A 19,855-nucleotide genomic window follows, 5' to 3' on the forward strand; every position below is an offset into this window, starting at 1 on the left:
TGTCCCTTGGCCTCAGGCTGGGAGGCCTTTTCTCTGTCGCCACACAGACCTCATTCTGCTCGCAGGAACCAGAGAGAAGGCCTGGTTTTCCTACTGCTGTGTGTCCAAAGAGCACGCAGGCCCACCCAGTGCGTGTTCCCCCACAGCCTTCCAGGCACACCTGTACCCTCACCTCTCACCAGCCCCGTGGGCAGTCGCTGCAGCCGTGGGCCCTCCTGTCACCTCAGAGAACCCAGAATCCAGTTTGGATCCCCTGTTGTCCTGGGTTCCTCGTACTCATTTCTGCCCCTTCCCTAACCACAACAGGACAGAAGGTGTCTTGTCGTGAGATGTCCAGCCCTGGCTCCTGGTTGGGCAGGATGGCTTCAGTATCCAGGCTGATGTCCTTCTGGCCACCTGGGCCTCTTTCCACCGCAGACAGTGAGCCATGCCTGACGCGCCCCCACCCTCTCTGCCCTCATGCGGAGACTGAATTCTCCCTTTTCCCATTCTGCCTGCTGGCGCTCGGGTATTTTTGCAGAGGGAGGCCTCTGCGCTGCCCCACTGGCCAGGGCACACTTGCACACTCAGTCCTGAAGGAAAGAGCCACGTGGCCAGGGATGCTAAGCCTTTACCTTCTGGGGCGGGGGCTTCAAAACTCTCTTTTATATAGAAAAAAAAAGTTCTGTCCTCTTAGCCCTCAAAGCAGAAGATGGGGGCCTCTGGCCATACCTGAGCCCTGCTTCAGAGTCTGGAGGGGCCCTGCCTTCCCAGCTGGGATGCCCCAAAGCCTCAGAGTCCTGCTCTCCAGGGAGCACAAACCCACAGGTGCTGAGTGCCAGGGCTGCTCTTCCCCAGGAAAGGGCCAGGGAGGGGCAACCCCTGATACTTTTTCTCTTCTCACAGGTGTCTGAGGGATGGGGCTGGAGACGTGGCTTTTATCAGGGAGAGCACAGTGTTTGGTAAGAGCAGGGGAAGGAGCTGTGGGTACTGCCCCCTTTTATCTTACTTGATTGTGACTCTGACCTCTGAGCAAATTAGATTCCTCGGTTCATGGCAGACCATTTTCAAGGTTCCTATAGGGCACAGCTCCGATTTTATGATATTTCATATTTCTTTAAATCTCCTGTGCCCACTGCCTTTCTTTCCCCCCACATGCCAAGCTTGGCATTGCGTCCTCTGAGACATACATGTGCTCATGCAGAATGGATTGTGCTGGTTTGTGTTTCTGGGTTCTGAGTTCCTAGAGGTTTTACTGAGCATTAGAAACCCTGCTGCTCCTAAGGTTTTCTGCTCAGCATTCTGTTTTCGAGATTTCTTGGTATTGCTGTATAAATGTCTAGCTCAGGGGTCCTAACAGCTGAGGAATGTTCTGTGGAATACGTCCACATTCTACTTCTCCACCATCACAGTGACGGACGGAGGCTGTGCTCTCCTTCCCTCTACCACACGCAGCCACATGACTGACACCTTCACCTGTGTTCCCTTACTCCTGCTGGACAGTGTCCCTCTCGGACCTGTACTAAAGCACAATTGATGGGTGTGTATAGGCTGAACACACTGCACCCAGGACCAGTGGACACAAGCCCACTACATTCCATGCAAGACCAATAGAGACGGGACTACCATATTCCACCCAGGACCACCAGAGAAAGAGACAGACCCCACATCCACACAGGACCACCAGAGACAGACCCCACATCATGCAGGACCACCAGAGACAGACCCTACATCCACCTGGGACCACCAGAGACAGACCCCACATCATGCAGTACCACCAGAGACAGACCCCACATCCACACAGGACCACCAGAGACAGACCCCACATCCACCCAGGAGCACCAGAGACAGAGACAGACCTCACATATAGCTTGCAGTTATACTGGAGTTGGCTCATCTAGGCTGTCTTCCGCCTCCCTTTCCCTGCAGAGGACCTGCCAAGCCAGGCTGAAAGGGACGAGTATGAGCTGCTCTGCCCAGACAACACTCGGAAGCCAGTGGACAAGTTCGAGGAGTGCCACCTGGCCCGAGTCCCTTCTCATGCCGTTGTGGCACGAAGTGTGAATGGCAAGGAGGATGCCATCTGGGAGCTCCTCCGCCAGTCTCAGGTACTTCACTGGCAGCCCTCCCCACTTGCTTGGATTTGGGGGGCAAAGGGCAAGTTTCTTTACTTCCCTGACTTCTGCCACTTTAGAGGTCCCTAGCCTCGCTGCAGATTAGCACACTAAAGCCCAGCCTGTACTCTGGACGGCAGCAGCAATGAAACCCCCCTGCCACACCGACTGACAGTATCGGATGACAGGAGCAGAAGCAGGGGGACGTTGATGTAATCTCCTCAGGGTTCTAAGGTGCTTGGGCCTAGCAAGTCTTCAAAGAATGAGCCATAGCTGAGCTTGCGTCTCAGGGATGGCACGAGTCTCTCTGCTGGAGGGTCTCAACTGAGGCTCCTGCCCTCAGAACGATCCCAAAGTTTCAGACACTCTTCTTTACCATCATTTTTGTTGTTGTTTCTTCCCTGTTTACCATTGACACCATAATGCTATTTTTTTCTTACTTAGGAAAAGTTTGGAAAGGACAAGTCACCGGCATTCCGGCTCTTTGGCTCCCCTAGCGGGGAGAAGGATCTGCTGTTCAAGGACTCCGCCGTCGGGTTTTCCAGGGTCCCTGCGAGGATAGATTCTGGGCTGTACCTTGGCTCCGGCTACTTCACCGCCATCCAGAACTTGAAGAAAAGTGAGTGAGCCCAGGAGGGTCCTGAGGGCTGCCTGGCGGTGTCTTTTACTTTCCAGGAGGTGGCCCTACTTTGTGGTGGTCGCTCCTCCATTTCCCAGCCACTGTGGGGTCATTGTGGAGGTTTGATGCAGGTGCGAGTGTCTTCCGTGGAATAAGTCAGTTGTCTCTTAAAGAATATCCTGGCCACCTGATCAGTGCCCATCAGGCTCCCCAGGCCTGGCAGAAAAATCCATTCGCCTCCTATTAAGTGAGAAACATGAACAGAACAAAGAGAGCCAGGGCCCCTCCTGGATGAATCCGGAACACCCCACTTCCCAGGCCCAGGCCTTGAACTCAGTTGGGGACACCATGGTGGGAGAACTCAGCCATGGTTCCTCCTCTCCTGGGGGACTAGGGGTGGAATCTGGGGGAATCCAGATGCTGCGCTATAGTTACTGGTGGTGACTGCAGGCCTCAGGGGAAGTCAAGGTTGGGCGCAAGGTCCCCTAGGCCATCTCTTGGGGCTGTCACTGGTCTCTGGGTCATGGAGCTTTTATCCTCAGACAGAGACAATCAGAAACCAGGGAACTTCTCCAAAAGAACAGAAATGGGAAACACAGGGAGCTCCGTGGGCCTGAAGAAGGGAATTGCAGATGAGACTGGAGGAGGAGAGGGCATGGCTCCACACATCCACACGTCCACACATCCACACATGCACATGTCCACACGTCCACACACCCACACATGCACATGTCCACACATGCATACATCCACACATGCACACGTGCACACATCCACACGTCCACACATCTACTGTAGCTCCTGTCCCAGAGAGGGTCTAGGCAGGAGCCCAGCTCTGGGGAGGGTGGACGACCTGGCAAGGCTCGGGACGCCTGACGAACCTGCTGTCTTCCCTGTGGCAGGCAAGGAGGAGGTGGCTGCCCGGAATGCACGGGTTGTGTGGTGTGCGGTGGGCGACCAGGAGCAGCGCAAATGTAGCCACTGGAGCAGCCTGAGCGAAGGCAGCGTGACCTGCTCCTCGGCCTCTACCGCGGAGGACTGCATCGCCCTGGTGCTGGTAGGGGCTCCGTCACAGGGGCGGGCGGCGGCCCCATGGAAGACCCAGGGCCTGGGCATCTGCTTAAAGTGAAGTCAGCAGTCAAAGAGGCTGCAGGGGGCCTGGGTGAGGCAGGGACACCTGGAGAGGTGTGCTCAGGGTCACACACAGTTTTAGGTTCAAAAAGCAGTTTACTGTGAGTTTCCCACTCCTCAGGTTATAAGAACAACACAGGATTATTGTAAGGAATTTGGGAAATATGGAAAGGTATAATGTTAAAACAAAACAACAACAAACCCCCCAGATCACCTGTGGTCCCACACAGAGGGACAGACATGGTTACAGTCTGGGTAATTCTCCATTCCAGTATTTTCTCTGCTTGTCTACAGATAAGCACGCAACGATACACCAGCGGTTCAGTTATGTCATTTTAAGTCCTTTTCACTGGACAGCATATAATGTGCATTCTTCCACATGAATATTTACTCTTGGAAAACATTTTTTTTTTTTTTAAAGAGACAGATTCTCGCTCTGTCACCCAGGCTGGAGTGCTGTTGTACAACTATAGTTCACTGCAGCCTGAAACTCTCGGGCTCAAGTCATCCTCACACCTTCACCTCCCAAGTAGCTGGGGCTACAGGCACATGCCAGCATGCCTGCACAATTCTTGTTATTATTTGTAGAGACAGAGTCTCTCTTTGTTGCCCACGCTTGACTCGAACTCCTGGGCTCGAGCAATCTTCCTGCTTTGGCCTCCCAAAGTACTGGGATTACAGGTATGAGCCACGGCGCTGGGACGAAACCATTTTTTAAACCTGGTTCCAGGATACTTTTTATGGGAACGTGGCTCAGTTTAGTCATGACATCTTCCTCCTTGTCCCTTACATTGCTATTCTCCATAACCCTGTGGGGAGCATTCTCGAGTAGAATTCTTGTCCACATCTCTATTTTTAATATAGCTGTAAAAAAATACTACTAGGTCAAAGAGGGAGTTTCGTGCTCCCGGTGAGTCCACGGTCCTGTGTTGTAGTCTGGACTTGTTCATTCTGATGGTGGGCCAATATGATGACTTCAGCCCATTTGTTGGACAACTTCTATGTAGCACCTGGGGTGGAGTGCTAATGAGTTAGATTAGATGAGGCCAGCTGTTCCATCTGTGTCCTGGGTGAGGGAGACTGATCCAGGAAGGTGTCCCCGAAGTGCCAGGGGCACAGAAAAGGTTGTGCTCAGAGGAGAGAGGGTTGTGCAGCCTGTGCCCAGTCCTCCCAGTTGAATTGACAGCATAGAAAGCAGGCAGGGCTGGGAGAGAATGAGTGGTGCACGTGGCGTTTCCTCTGGGTGCTCAGTTCAAACAGTCCCTCTCTTTCTGCTGTTTCACTGGTCACCTGACAGAAAGCCATTCTCTCAGAGAGCTGTAAAGACAGGCAGGACGGGATGCAGCCTCAATGTGGTGCTGGAGATCTGCTCTGTCTTTGCAGAAAGGAGAAGCTGATGCCATGAGTTTGGATGGAGGATTTGTCTACACTGCAGGCAAATGTGGTTTGGTGCCTGTCCTGGCGGAGAACTACAGTAAGCGGAGTCAGCATCCTCCGGCCTATTCCCCCTGGGTCATGGGAGTGGGGCAGTGAGTAATCCCACTCGGTGAATGCAGGTGAAACATTACGATGGACAAATACGTTCAAAAGGGAGAATCAGGGAAAGAAGAAAGGAAAGGGGCCGTGTTACCCACAGAGCCTATTGTGTTGAGAACTGACAACAGATAGATTGATTTTATCTTCTTAATTTTTCAGAAGATCTTAGTGCAGTATAACATACAAACAGAAAAGGGCAGGTAAATGTGCAGCTCATGACATTTCACACTCTGTACACTCCGTGCACTCGGGCCTGATAAAACATGGCAAGCTTCAGAAGCCCCCTGTGACCTTTGTCACCTGCCCCCTTACTCCTGCAAGGGAAGCCTCTCTCCTGACTTCTCAGGGTGCAGATCAGTTTGCCTGTGTTTTGAACTTTATGTTAAAGGCGTTGACAGCACGTGCTTCTCCATGTCTGGTTTCTCTTATTCATCGTTACGCTTTTCATTCACCTGAGTGTGTAGCTGTAGACTGTTCAGCCCTTTCGGCATGTAGTGTTCTATTGTGTGAGTCTACCGTGATTATTCAGTCGTTTGAGTGTGGACGGGCATTTGCGTAGTTTCCAGTTGGTGGCTGTTGTGAATCGTGCTGCTGTGAATCTCTGTGCCACGTCTGTTGGTGAACGTATAGATGCATTTCTCCCGCATGGGACTGCTGGGATGGTCTCTTTAGATTTGATTCTGCATCATGGAGATTTAAGAGTTTGTGACTTCTCACTACCTCTGAATGGGTAATGATGTCTTACTTGTCTTTATTCTTTCAGAATCTCCAAAAAGCAGTGAACCTGATCCTAATTGTGTGGATAGACCTGTGGAAGGTGAGTTGGCATTTGCCACTTTCGAGGTCAAGGAGAAGTTCTTGTTGCTGGAAGAGGAAGTGGCAGGAACTGTAAACAAACAGAAAGAATGACAGCCTTAGAAGCTATAGGTACTTTTAAGGGTGCAGATAATTCCCAGAGGAATAGTTCTAATTAATGTTTATATTGATCTTCACACTTGGTAGAGAACATCCATATAGTCCCTCATTGCATCCTGGTCATGTGGAATGGGGGGGGTGCTGCTTCCCATTTTATGGGAATGAGGAAACAGTGGCACTGAGAGTCCCTGAGTGCCCAGGATCTCACTCACAGCCACAGGTGATACTATAGTAGATCCTGGTTTTGATCCAGGGTCCCTCGTGTCAAATCCAGTGCTCTGTGCACCACCCCCCTGCCCACCAGCGCTGGTGTCTGCTGAGTTTCGGAAGAGACTTGCCCTTGGTGGGTGTCTGTCAGATACAGTCTCTCAGGAGGACAATGGCAACCATGTCGAGTTCAACCAGTGCAGGGCTGGTTCAGACTCAGCTCAGGACAGTCCCTGGAGACACGCTCCCTGCACCCACACAGCAGTCAGTCCGCCGGATGTTGGCGCTCTGGCCTGACGCACGCTGGGGCTGGTGATTTATGCACTGTTCGGGTCACTCTTGTTGTTGATAGTGTTTGTTGCTTTAGTAGCTTACACTGAAAGATGCATTGCTGGTTTGTAACTCAGGGACACTGTGTGGCTGGTTGAAGATAGTCCCCTCTAATCACTTAAAGGGTCAGCTTTTTTTACTGTTTTATTTCATAGCTCAGGTCAATCTCACCTTAACATAAGGCGGCAACTTACGCTTTCTGGGTCTACCTAAAAAGGCCAGTTATTTGCGGGAATCATTGCCTGCTGTTGCTTCGTGGCCTGTTTTGGCCTGGGCTGCAGACAGCTGCACTGGAATCATACGCTAGGCCTCGTGGAGGTTAAGACTTGTTCTTCTGTCATCTGTTGTGCCAGGATACCTTGCTGTGGCGGTGGTTAGGAAATCTGATGCTGGACTTACCTGGAACTCTCTGAAAGGCACAAAGTCCTGCCACACCGCCGTGGACAGGACTGCGGGCTGGAACATTCCCATAGGCTTGCTCTTCAACCAGACGGGCTCCTGCAAATTTGGTAAGGAGTCCTGAGGGTGCGGTGGGTGGGCCACACTGGGGGCTAGGCACACTGTGCTGTGAAGCCTTAGGGAAGGGACGAAGGGCATTTGCAGGCTGATCGTGGTGCAGGCCTCTTCCACCAGAAGCAAGTTCTCATTGCGGCTGCCCCTGGAGTCGTGGGTACACTAGGGGTTTCCCTGCACAGCACTTCCCGTGTCCCACTCACTGTACCCCAACATTAAGGATGGGAATATCTGCCTATTTCTTTGCACCCTAAGAATAAATGCAAGTTCCAAGATGTGCAAGTGTTTTTTATACCTCTTGGAGCTCCAGACCTAGATTCCTCTTAAGCCCTGGCTTCCCAGCTTGGGGAAAGGCGTCTGCCTGCCTGGTAAAAAGTGACCCCTGTTACTAAGTGAAACTGACTGCTTACTCCACACTGCAAAGGAGCCTGAATAAGACCTCAAGAATCTGGCTCTACCTGCTTCTGAAGTTTTCTGTCCTCACCACACCCCACACCCGTCTTCGCCAGCCTAAGCCATGCCCTGCCTGCCGTGGGCCCAGTGCTGGGTGCTTAGTGCATCCTCAACGTGACCCTCCTCTTGTATGGGCATCTCCTAGAGCGGGAGCTCCACTGCATGGGTTTTTGATTCTGGCTGGGGCAAGTTTTCGCGTGGCTCTGCTCCTCACCAGCTCCGTGGTAGCAGCTCAGCTATAGAGAAAGTGCCAGGCTGGGGTGGGCACCCCCAGCTTTTCGAGAGGTTGACACATAGTGTGGTTCTTCCAGCAGCAGGGGTTGTGGGAATCTGATAATGGGTGACACTGGCTCAGTGGGGCTGAGCGTTCTTGTCACCTTTGTTTATTCTTTCTTGGGTTAAATCACACAACAGGTTAAATCAGATTAGGTTCAGCTGCAAGGAACAGAAAACTCCTGAAATAGTAGAGGCTTAAACAAGACAGAAGTTAATTTCTATGTCATGTAAGTGAAGTCCAGAGGTGGGCTGCCTGTGGCAGGTATGAAGACAATGTGGTGTCTGGAACCTGGGCTTTAAACATCTGGTTCCTCTACCGTTTGTGTGGCTTCTGTGCCCAAGGTTAGCACATGGCCCACGTTGCATCTGGAAGTCCAGTCCCTGCTTCTGCATTCCATGTGCAGGATGAAGAAAGAGAAGGAGGAAAGGGGGCAAACAGCATGTGCCAATTGTCTTTTAAGGATGTTTCTGAGAAGCTGGCACCCAACACTTCTGCTGATATTTCACTGGCCAATAGCTACCCATATGACCGTATGAGCCCCAGGAAATCCCATGTTTAGTCTTTATACCAAAAGGCCAGGCACCCAGATACAAAGCAGGTTTTCATTACTGATAAAAACAAAATCAGATCCTGGACTAGGCAGCTCTCAGGCTCTGCTGCACACGGCCATCATGGTCATCAGCCGAGCCCCCAGCTCGAGGCTGTGATGAGGGGACCCTCCGTGTAGTCACGGTTCTCATCCCCAGCCTAGTCGGGTGCTGTCAGTGCCTACAGTCTGAATGAAGCTTTTCTGGTGGGTCCTATGTTGGTGACAACATGTCACTTTGTGATGGCGAGTGTGTTCTGTCTCGATGGCTGTCCTGGGAAGTCTAATGAAATGAAACCAACCTGCATCAGCTGTTAGGTAAAGACTGCTTGTGTTGACTCCAGTCGGAAGAGCTGACTCCCTGTGTTCCTTCTCTCCAGATGAATACTTCAGTCAAAGCTGTGCCCCTGGGGCTGACCCGAAATCTAATCTCTGTGCTCTGTGTGTTGGCAATGAGCAGGGTGAGAATAAGTGTGCGCCCAACAGCAATGAGAGATACTATGGCTACGACGGGGCTTTCCGGTGAGTCTGGGCCTGAGCTCCATCAGGATGGGGCCTCACGTCATCCCTCAGCGTGTCGGCACTGCCGTTCCAAGGGGCCAGGTGTGACCTGTCACCGCAGAATCGGGTCAGCTCATGGGTGGCCCCAGTGAGGGCTCTCCCCACCACACCCACCACCCCAGAGAGTGGAGGCTGACACCAGAGCTGCCTGACCTCAGCTCCACAGTGCTTCTCCCTGTGGCTTTGAGCCATGATCCATAGTGGTAGACCTCAATACCTTCTTCCTGAAAATCAAATGGGTAGAGTGTGGGATCCTAAGTGCTTTATACAGTTCCATGTATGGGGAAGAATTCTCTTTCCCATAGCCACCCGCTCTCTTCTCACCTAGGTCACCATTATGTCTTATGTTTCCACTTTATTCTGACTTTTGGCCTTAGAAATGGCAAAGAGTGGCATTGCAGTGGTATTCTCCAGTAACAAAGTGAAAAATAAGCCAAAACACAGGTTTTCAGAATTCATAAATTATAACCATTTAGTGATTTGTCACCACACCCCACGTTTTCCAGTGCCTTCATCTGGGCGTTGCTTTTCAGGGGCACCATTTACCAGTGTGAAGGGTACAGAGAGGAATTTCCCCTATTCCTTTTCCTCCGTGTGCCAGGAGTACATTTCACCACCAGATGGCATCAGGTGTCTGAGGGCTACAGTGGCCAAACTACGTGATCTTTAAATTTTTATTATAAATTCAACAGCTTTGTTTCAGTGTTGGAATGACATAAAAGTGGCTTTTGCTATACTCTGAATGACTCATTTAAAAAACTCAAAACAAAAAAAAGTTTTGTGAATGTATAAAAATATCTTTAAGGGACTAAGGATTTGCAAATGGAAAAATTGTGATTTTATTCAGAAATACTGAACACATGTCTCATAAGAACCCAAAGGAATCACGTGCTCCTGTTTTTTTTTTTTCTTCTTTTTTTTTTTAGACCCGCAGCAAGGTATTTGTTCATTGGAAACACCTGCATTTTAATATTCCTACTTATACCAGAAGAAATTTCCTTGTCTTTTGTTTAAATTACATCTAGAAACTAAATTGGAGAAATTTCATTATAAGCTGAAACCAGAGTCTTGCCCCTTTATTTCTATCATCCTTATAATGCTGGTTCTTAATTTTTAACTTTCTGCTGACTCTGTGCTATAGAAGAAGATCTAGCCTCTCATACTGCCCCCGGTACCTCTTCCACCCCACAACCACAACTTCAACTCTCTTCAGCACCCAAGGCACTAATGTCATATTCAGTACTTATGACTGTGTAAGCATTACTCTCATATCATATTTCCCTTATTGTACAAATGCTTTGTTTACTTTGGAGTTCATATATGTCTTTTCTTATTTGCTTAATTTTTTGCACTTAAAAATAACTACCTCATCCCAAAACTCTCTGCCAGTAATGTAAATCTCCCAACAACACACACACACACACACACACACACACACACACACACACACACACACGGTGCTATCGCGGTTTATCATTTACTTGGAAATGCTGCTCCGGAAGGTGTCCATCTTTCAGCTCAGTTTGGATTAATTGTTCTGTAGCCTGCCTGATCATCTGTGGTCCTGGAGGTCCCATTGATCATTATTCTGGGGCTTCCCTTTGTCTTAATTCATGTTAGATTGCCTGTTTCCTGGATCACATATCTTTAGCACCCTCCAGCAGCTTCTAGAGCAAGAGTGAAAGGGAGCTGCTATTCTTTGGGTATTGCAGGTCTGAGGTATCTTTATCCTGCTTTTGAAATGATTTACCTTTTGGCTGGATAACTAAGTCTAGGTTGGAAAACATTCCCTTTAGGACTTCTGGCAGGATTTCTGTATCTGGAAAATGGCAGTGTTCGGTTATTTTGACCAACTCTCCCACTACGAACAAGCAAAAATGTTGGATTGAGTACATATACACACATGAATTCAAATAACGTGTTCTTAAAGGCATTGGATAACTGAAAAAAAAATTAAGGAATTATCAGACTAAGACTAATGAGAATAGGAATTCAGAGAGCTAAGTAGAGCCACTTTGTCCTGAGATCACTTATCAGTTCTAACAGACTTGATCCCAAGAGGTCACCCATACTCTTAAGATAAGAGTGAGGTTACCAGAAGTAACTTCTGTGTCCACTTCCAGGAGGCTTCAAGTTGCCTGTGTGTTGAGAACAGGGAGCAATACCATCCCGGAGAAATGGAAGCCATGAACCAATTCTTGCACAGATTTGCAATTTAAACTTGTATCTCCTAGGATGCTCCAGAAATTCTCAACTCCTAAGTATTTGTTAAAGTCATACCAGACTGATGATACCATTAGAAACCTCCCTGGAAGGTAGCATCTTTAGATTAGTTCTCAAAGGTGGCTCAAAACTACTTCTTTTTAAATGACAATGAGTAGTACACAGTAAAAAGTAATTATAATATTATCAACTAAACACATTTTAAAAAGTTGCCAAAGCAAAATTCAACAGAAAAAGCAAGTTAATATTTTAAAAAATGAATAAATGGGGAACTTTCAGGAAGGAAAAAAATTACAGCAATTGAAATTAGCTATTCAATTGACCAGCTTAGCAAATTACATATAGCTAAAAAGAGAATTAGTGAAGGCAGAAGATATGTGAAAAAATTATCCAGAATGTAGCATAGAGACACAAAAAGGTGAATAATATGATAAATTCAAAAAATTAAAAGTATCAGTCAATTGTCTTTTAATTTCTAGAGTTGTCGAGAAATCTGGTACAAATTTTGATTCCTAATTCCTTGTATATGATTTTCTTTCTTGAAAATTTTTGAGGTATTTTTTAACTTCCAGTGTTCTGAAACTTTGCAGTGATATTTCTTTGTGTGAGTCTTCTCCTAATCCATTGATTGGGCATTTTGTGGGCTCTTCTCATCTGGAAACCCAAGTCATTCAGTTCTGGAAAATTTTACTTTGTTATTTCTTTGATGATTTTCATTCTTCTATTTTTTTCTGATTTCTCTTTAAAGTTTAATTTTTAAATTATGAACTTTCCTTCATTATCATTTAATTTCCTTGTTTCTTTTTCGTTATCTGCTCGTATCTTCTAGTTTCTGGGATATTTGCTCAGTCTTATGTCATTTTAAGAATTTTTTATGTCATTTTAAGAATTCTTCTAATCTCGTGTCATTTTAAGAATTTTTTGGTGTCTAAGAACTCTTCTTGAACTTCCCCCTCTTCTCTGCCCTTCCCTCCTCTTCCCTCCCCTCTTGTCTTCTCCTCTCCTCTCCTTTCTTTCCCTCCCCTCTCTCCCCTCCTCTCCCCTTTCCTCGCCTCTCTCTTCTTTTCTTCTTTTCTTTTTTTCTTTTGGCAGGATTTTGCTCTATCACCCAGACTGGAGTGTAGTGGCATGATCACGGCTCATTGCAGCCTCAACCTCCCAGGTTTAAGCAAGCCTCCCACCTTAGCTTCCCAAGTAGTCAGGACCACAGGCATGCATCACCATGCCTGGCTAATTTTTAAATGTTTTCTTTAGAGCTGGGATCTCTCTATGTTGCTCAGGCTGGTCTTGAACTCCTGGCCTCAAATGATCCTCCTGCCTAAGCCTCCCAAAGTGTTGAGATTACAGATGTGAGCCACCACGCTCAGCCTGTATTTTCTTTTTAAGAGCTTTTTGTTCTTGTTTCATGAGTGCTACACCTTCTTTTATTCTCTTTAACAATATTAATGACAGTTTTTCTTTGTTTTATTCTCTTTTCCATATTGTCTCTGTATCCTCTGGGTGTAATTTTTGGTCTCCATTTTTTATGGTCTTTCTTCAAATATCTAAGTATCACTGGCCGCTCGTCCATATTTAAGAGTGAAGCATTACAAGAAAAAGAAAAAAAAAAACTGTGAAGCACCAGAGCTGACTGTTAGCTCTGTGTCAGTTGCTAAGTCTTGGCGAGCACTAGACCTTACCATAGAGCAACTGGTTTGTGTCGGCATCCAAATACGGGAATCTATAAGGTTTTTTTTTTTTTTTTTTTGAGTTCATCAGATTTCCAAGAGAAGGAAACTTTCTGCCTGCTTCTTGGGAGGTATAGCGTTGACAGCCAGCCTTCTGAAAGCTGAGCGGGGGAAAGGGGTTGTCAGGAACCTCCCAGGAGAGAGTTTCGCTCCACCCTGTTTCCAGTGTTGCATCTCTACCCTCAACCATATCTGATTCTCTAGCCCGTAGTGCTGTTCAGGCTCAACCTCTCTAGCAAACAAACCTTCACTCTTTAACCAGCGAGAGGAAGGAGCAATCTCCAGCTGCATGGGATATGAAGGAGCATAAACTGCATCTTACGGAGACCCTTCCCAGTGTTCCTGTTCCCAGCCACTTGTAACGGTGCCTAGGACCTCTCATTGCTGAGCCTTTCTGGAGTCCCACAGTGTACATCTGCTTTCTTCTGAGCTTGCCCCACATCCAGCTTCCATTATGGCTTTCTTTGCTCTGTTAGGTCAATGACTGCTCATTCATTTGCTCTCTAACTTCCAAACATCATCATTAGTATCTTCTCTCACCCTCTTTTATGAGTTTATGGCTTGTAAGAACCCCAGTAATGTCTTTTTCACAGGGCTTTAAAAGGAGGGCAGGCACACATGTGTTCCATCTGCCGTTGTAAACTGTAACTTCCTAGAAATCGTTGTCTTTTAGATGTTTACTTCTGTATTTCCATTTTTGGAATGAATATTACAAATATTTATGAGAGTCCTACTAGTTTCTCTTCTCTAATTATGTGCATATTTTCTGGAACATTTTAGGTGCCTGGCTGAGAATGCTGGGGATGTTGCCTTCGTGAAAGATACCACTGTCTTGCAGAACACCAATGGTAGGTGAAGGCGTTTCCCTTTCTCCTTCAAAGCAGAGTCTTTGGCATCACAACACATTTTAGTGTTGAGATTTGCAATTGGGAAGGTGTTATAACATTTTCCAGATTTTTTATTAAAAGAACTCCAAAATTCTTTATCTCAATAGACAACATGGGAACATCTGTAGGTGTCATATTGATTTTGAAACCAAATTCATACACTACACACACACACACACACACACACACACACACACACACACACACTCATAGATATGCAGAAACTAGCCATGCTCAGTAGCAAATGTCTCCCTGGCTTTGTCTAGTCAACCACGAAAACACAGTGTCTGCCCGCAGTTGATCATGCATGCATATTGGAAACTATGGATGATGCTACAAAACTGGGCGAACATATACAAAGGAAGTTTCCCTTTATGAAAAATGAAGTAGAGACCTTCATTCATTCCCATGTGAGCCCTGGTCTGGAGACTCCTTGGGAGTTAGTGGGAACAAAATTACAGGCAGTTGCAGATGATGGAAGAGCATCTTCCAGCCAACGTCTGAACAATCACTCTGTCTTCTTGTTCTCAGCCATTTGCTACCTTCCAATCTGCAGTTGTCTCCTTGACCCCACCTCAGCATCCCCACCCCTCAGTCTTAGCAGATGACTTGCCATTTTGTTCCCTGAGAAAGAACTGGCTTCACTTTCGGCCTCCCTCCCTCCATGTCACAGCCGTCACAGCCACTTCTCCCTTCTGCTTCTGCCCCTTCTAGTGTCTCCTGGGATGGAGATTAAAACCAGATGTGTGAATTTGAAATTATTTCAGTAACAAATAGAGGAATCCCAGAGAATGGAGGAAGTATTTTCTTAAGGGGAGAGGGCAGAGAGATAAGCAAGGGCCTGAACAATGAGCCTGTATCTGCACAAACACAGACATGCATACAATTACATTTAGAATTTACAAGCCATTCACTGAAGCAATCTCCAGGGATCAGACTGATGTCAAATTTAATTTTAGCTTTCTCTGGTACTTAACAACTGTATTTTGTTAGAATTGACTATATATATTTGATAAACCTGTAAAAGTTTCTATCTTTTCCCTGGTTACACTAATAGCATCTGAATATGAAAGGGAAGAGAAAACAATTTCTCCTTGAATGTAAATTCTTTTTCTGAAACTTACTGAAAAATATGGCATAGGTGGAGGGTTTTCTTCTTTAAAAAGAAAAAGCACTTGTAACAGCTTTATTGAGATAGAATTTATATACTATAAAATCTACCCATGCAAAGTATACAATTCACTGATCTCCAGTACATTCACAGAATTGTACAACCCTCAACACAATCCAACTCTGGAACACTTGCAGCCTCCTATAAAGAAACCCCGGCACCTATTATCAGTCACTGCCCCATCCTCCTTCAGCCCTGGTGACCATCAGTCCACTTCTGTCTCCATAGGTTGGCCTGTTCTGGACACTTGATATAAATGGGATCATATAGTATGTGGTGGGTTTTTTTGAAATGGGGTCTTGTTGTGTTGTTCAGGCTGGTGATAAACTCCTGGCTTCAAGTGATTCTCCCACCTTGGTCTTCCAAAGTGCTGGGATTGCAGGCATGAGCCACTATGGCCAGTTTCTTATGTGATCTTTTGTGACTGGTGTGTCTCATGGGCTTCATTTTCGAGGTTCATGCGTGTTGCAGCATGTACCAGAACTTCACTCCCTTTTATTGCTGAATAACATTCCATTGCATGGACACAGTACTAATATTTGGCACATCTGAAGTTTGTGCAGCTTGTGTAGGACAAAGTTCATCCTGTTTCCCTCACGTCATCACAACCCCAGTGTGTGCGTTTGAGGGGTCAGTGGGATGGCCACACTCACCCAGAAAAGACTTCTTGGCTAAGTGGGGCAGCTGTGGCTGATGCCACCTTCTTTTTCTCCCCAGGAAAGAACACTGAAGCGTGGGCTAAGGATTTGAAGCTGGAGAACTTTGAGCTGCTGTGCCTCGATGGTACCCGGAAGCCTGTGACGGAGGCTAAGAGCTGCCATCTTGCCATGGCCCCAAATCATGCCGTGGTGTCTCGGACGGATAAGGTGGAACGCCTGAAACAGGTGCTGTTCCAGCAACAGGTATGGACCACAGGGCCCCTAGTGCTTTCTTAGCTGCGTGGGCTCCCATTAGGTGGGGAGATGGCAGAGCTAGGTGCCCCAGCCCACTCAAGCCTCTCTAGTCCTTTTGCTTGAAGCTCATGGTGATGGTATTGGCTTCATGCTGTGAGGTTGCCCGGGGTGCCAACAAAAACGACAGAGGCTTTTGACTCAGGGCTTTCTGGGACTCACTCCAGTTCTGCTGAGTCTCTGTGCCACGGCCTTGCTGCACTCACGGCGGGGCTCAGAGGCTGTCTTTTCCCCTCCTGCTGTTCTCCTGGCTAATGAGGGAGCCACTGAGCCTTCCTCCCACACGCCTTGGTAGAGTGCTTTATTCTGGCGACGTTTCCTGAACCCGGGCTAACTAAACAACGTTCTAGGCCAGGCCTTGAAAACAGCAAACCCAGAACTTGCTCTATAGATGTAGGGCTATCTAAATGTGATTCGAAGGCGATCCTAGAATTTTATTAAAATCTGGATTCTCTATCAGAACTTCTATTTTTATCTGATAACATCATGTCTCTCTATGTGTGCTTTTAAAGAAAACAACCCTGGAATAATAAGACTGGCCACGATAACTGGCCTTCATGGAGCCCTTACTGTGCACACGCACTGGTGCTGGTGAGAGAGCCGCCACGACTGAGGGGCTTGGGCTCTGTCTCCCCACGTGGGAGCCCTGGACAGAGCGGGAACTGTGTGAGGGAAGCAGGGTGACTGCCTGCGCACTGAGCTGATTACTGGCAGAGCCTGTGTTTTCCCAGAAGTCTGCCTCTCCAGGACAGCTGTGTATTAGAATGTCCTAAGCGATCTGTGTGTGAGGGCAGGTCTCAAAACCCCTCAGTTGTCACCTTGTCACCCATAAGAAGTTTTATGGAAAAAGATCACAGGTTAAGAAGGAAGGAAAGATGGCAGATGGCAGGAGGTAGGACCAGAAGTGGTGTGAAGCCTGGGTGCTGCCCGGGAGGGGCCCTGGCACCAGGAGTGTGGGGTGGGGCAGTCCACTAAGGAGGTGAAATGACTCCAGAACTCAGCTCCTTCCACCCCATGGTTTTCCCAGGGCTCTTCTTGGATGAAAAAAAAAAAAAACCCTTTAGCCCCTTTTAACCCATAAATTCCTCTTCTCCTTAGCTACTCACTGTCTGCCCTTTTGTCACAGGCTAAATTTGGAACAAATGGATCTGACTGCCCAGACAAGTTTTGCTTATTCCGGTCTGAAACCAAAAACCTTCTATTCAATGATAACACTGAGTGTCTGGCCGGACTCCAGGGCAAAACAACATATGAAAAATATTTGGGACCACAGTATGTCACAGCCATTAATAATCTGAAAAAGTGCTCAACCTCCCGTAAGTAGACCCCCGAAAAACCACCGTGGGTGAAGGTCAAGGTTTGAGGGCCAAATAGCATTCTAGGAATGAACATGGGTATAAAATGTTAAGGAAAGATAATATCTCTGTGTAGTCCAGGAAATTATAATCTCATTGATAAAAGAATTAGAGAATAAAATAAGGCAGTATGTAATATTTAATTTATTTATTTTTTATAATACTGATAGTGACTGCACTGTCAAAGTCTTTGGGAACTGATAATCCATTTTATTCGGTAAAATGAAAGGTGTATATATGCCTATGCATTGAGAAATGACAAAATCGACCAGGTGTGAGAGCTCTCACCTGTTATCCCAGCACTTTGGGAAGGAGAGGCGAGAGGATGGCTTGAGCCCAGGAGTTTGAGATCAGCTTGGCCAACACAGGGAGACCCTGTCTCTCCAAAAATAATTTTAAAAATTAGCCAGTGTGGTGTCAAGCACTGGTAGTCCCAGCTACTTGGGAGGCTGAAATAGGAGGATTGCCTGAGCCCAGGAGGTTGAGGCTGCAGTGAGCCATGATTGCACCACTGCGTTATGGCCTAGGTGACACAGAGAGACCCTGCCTCAGAAAACAGAAAAGAAAAAAGACAAAATCTGATTCTAGACAGTTACCATAGATGCCAACTACAGAGGAAACAAAATTTCAAAAAAATTCAAGTGTAGGAAAACATGTTAGCCAGGGAAATATATTGATACTAATTTAATCCTTTAAAAGTATTTAGAAGCCATCACGGAGTGTTGTAAGGCTCCCAGAGATGACTCTGGGATCTCAGTGTGCACAGCTCCCTGTGTGCTGCTCGTCCAGATTCCTATTCCTGGAACCTCACCCAGAGGCAGAGGCATTGGGGATGCTATAGGTCCAGGGATAGGGGCAGGGCCAGGAATATCTTTATTGGTGGTTTTCAATGAGAGGCAGTTTTGCCCTGAGCTGATATTTGGCAATGCCAACCAGCATTTTTGATTCTTACAACATAGAGGGTGCTGCTGGTACCAAATAGGTAGAGGCTGGGGATGCTGCTAAACAAAGCACAGTCAGCCCCTGAGACAAAGAAATATCAGCCTCCAAATGTCAATCGTGCCAAGGTTGAGAAACCCTTTTCTGTGCTGACCAACAACTCAGGTCACTGTGATGCACGTCAGGACCACACTCTGAGAAGTATGGCTACAGGGCTCTTCTTGTGAGCAGCCAGCTCAGGACTGCATAGACCACGTGCTTCTTGAGGGCAGGCCTGTCTATCCATGCTGTGTCCGCAGCACTTAGCACAGCAACTCACACAAAGCAGGTGCTCAGTCAGGATTTGTGGACGAGTGAGCGAATCTGTAGGCGAACATAATTGCAAACAGATTCACATTCCAGGAGAAGCTAGAGGACCACCAGTATCTTGTGAATTTGAGAATGTGATGGTCCATTCAACGAGAGAGAAGTGTAAGGAGGTTGTGTCCCTCAGACCAGAGCAGGGAAACACCCCGGCTGCCGAGGGCTAGACTCTGGCTCCCTTGAGCGCTGTGGTTGTTAGGAGTAATAGAGGGGAATATGAGTGTGGCAAGTGCTGACTCACAGTGATGGGAGAGGGCAGAGAAAACTCTTAGTATCCTCTTGGATTTATTGATTTAAAAAACTGGCTTATTGATTTTAAGAAAAGAAATCAGTTTCTGAATCTCTTGCTCCGTTGTGTCCCACAGCCCTCCTGGAAGCCTGCGCGTTCCTTAGGAAGTAAAACCCCAGAAGACGGCCCAGCCTCCCTGAGAAAGCCTCAGCCATCCGCTGCTCTCAGCCCCTCTCTCCGGGTGTGCTGGGGCCTGGCCTCCTCCGCTGAGGGTGGGGATGGCCCGACCATCTGCTCACAGTTCCCTGCTGTCGTCTTGGCAAGAAATAAAATGAGAAATAGCGTTGATAGTCTCCCCTTATAAAGCATTATTCATCTTTTCTAGAATTTTATCCTGAAATCATGTGTCTGACAAAATACCTGTACAGTTGGACCTCCCCTTCCGAGTTTTTCAGGTCCGGTGCCTCCTCTTTCTTGCAGTCTTGGATGTGATGCCCAAAGGTCTGGAATTTAAGGCCAGGTCAAGCAATTGTTTCCCCAAGGGGATCGGGTTGGTTATTCACATAGTTGTCTCAGTGCAGGTGCATGTGTGTGCCTGGGAGTGTGTGCACATGAGTGTGTGTGTGTCCCAAGGCAGGACAGGAAGAGCAGGCATAGGAATTGGAACTAGGCCGGGCACGGTGGCTCACGCCTGTAATCCCAGCACTTTGGGAGGCCAAGGCAGGTGGATCACCTGAGGTCAGGCGTTCGAGACCAGCCTGGCCAAGATGGTGAAACTCCATCTCTACTA

The 19,855-nt window shown here is 47.4% G+C and overlaps 1 protein-coding gene across 1 annotated transcript in view; it reads left to right on the forward strand.

The window, feature by feature from the left end:
* Nucleotides 1–19,430, forward strand: part of LTF (lactotransferrin) — a 29,876-nt gene extending 10,446 nt beyond the window's left edge. The window contains exons 6-17 of the mRNA XM_003926267.4: nucleotides 886–941; nucleotides 1,909–2,087; nucleotides 2,538–2,712; nucleotides 3,615–3,769; nucleotides 5,227–5,317; nucleotides 6,143–6,196; nucleotides 7,185–7,340; nucleotides 9,041–9,182; nucleotides 13,952–14,019; nucleotides 15,947–16,131; nucleotides 17,306–17,495; nucleotides 19,202–19,430. Of these exons, the coding sequence (XP_003926316.1) occupies nucleotides 886–941; nucleotides 1,909–2,087; nucleotides 2,538–2,712; nucleotides 3,615–3,769; nucleotides 5,227–5,317; nucleotides 6,143–6,196; nucleotides 7,185–7,340; nucleotides 9,041–9,182; nucleotides 13,952–14,019; nucleotides 15,947–16,131; nucleotides 17,306–17,495; nucleotides 19,202–19,236 (1,486 nt within the window). The 3' untranslated portion in view covers nucleotides 19,237–19,430. The remainder of the gene's footprint in view (nucleotides 1–885; nucleotides 942–1,908; nucleotides 2,088–2,537; nucleotides 2,713–3,614; nucleotides 3,770–5,226; nucleotides 5,318–6,142; nucleotides 6,197–7,184; nucleotides 7,341–9,040; nucleotides 9,183–13,951; nucleotides 14,020–15,946; nucleotides 16,132–17,305; nucleotides 17,496–19,201) is intronic.
* The last annotated feature ends 425 nt before the right edge of the window (nucleotides 19,431–19,855 follow it).

The sequence above is a fragment of the Saimiri boliviensis genome, chromosome 8, assembly GCF_048565385.1.
Source record: "Saimiri boliviensis isolate mSaiBol1 chromosome 8, mSaiBol1.pri, whole genome shotgun sequence".
Lineage (NCBI taxonomy): Eukaryota > Metazoa > Chordata > Mammalia > Primates > Cebidae > Saimiri > Saimiri boliviensis.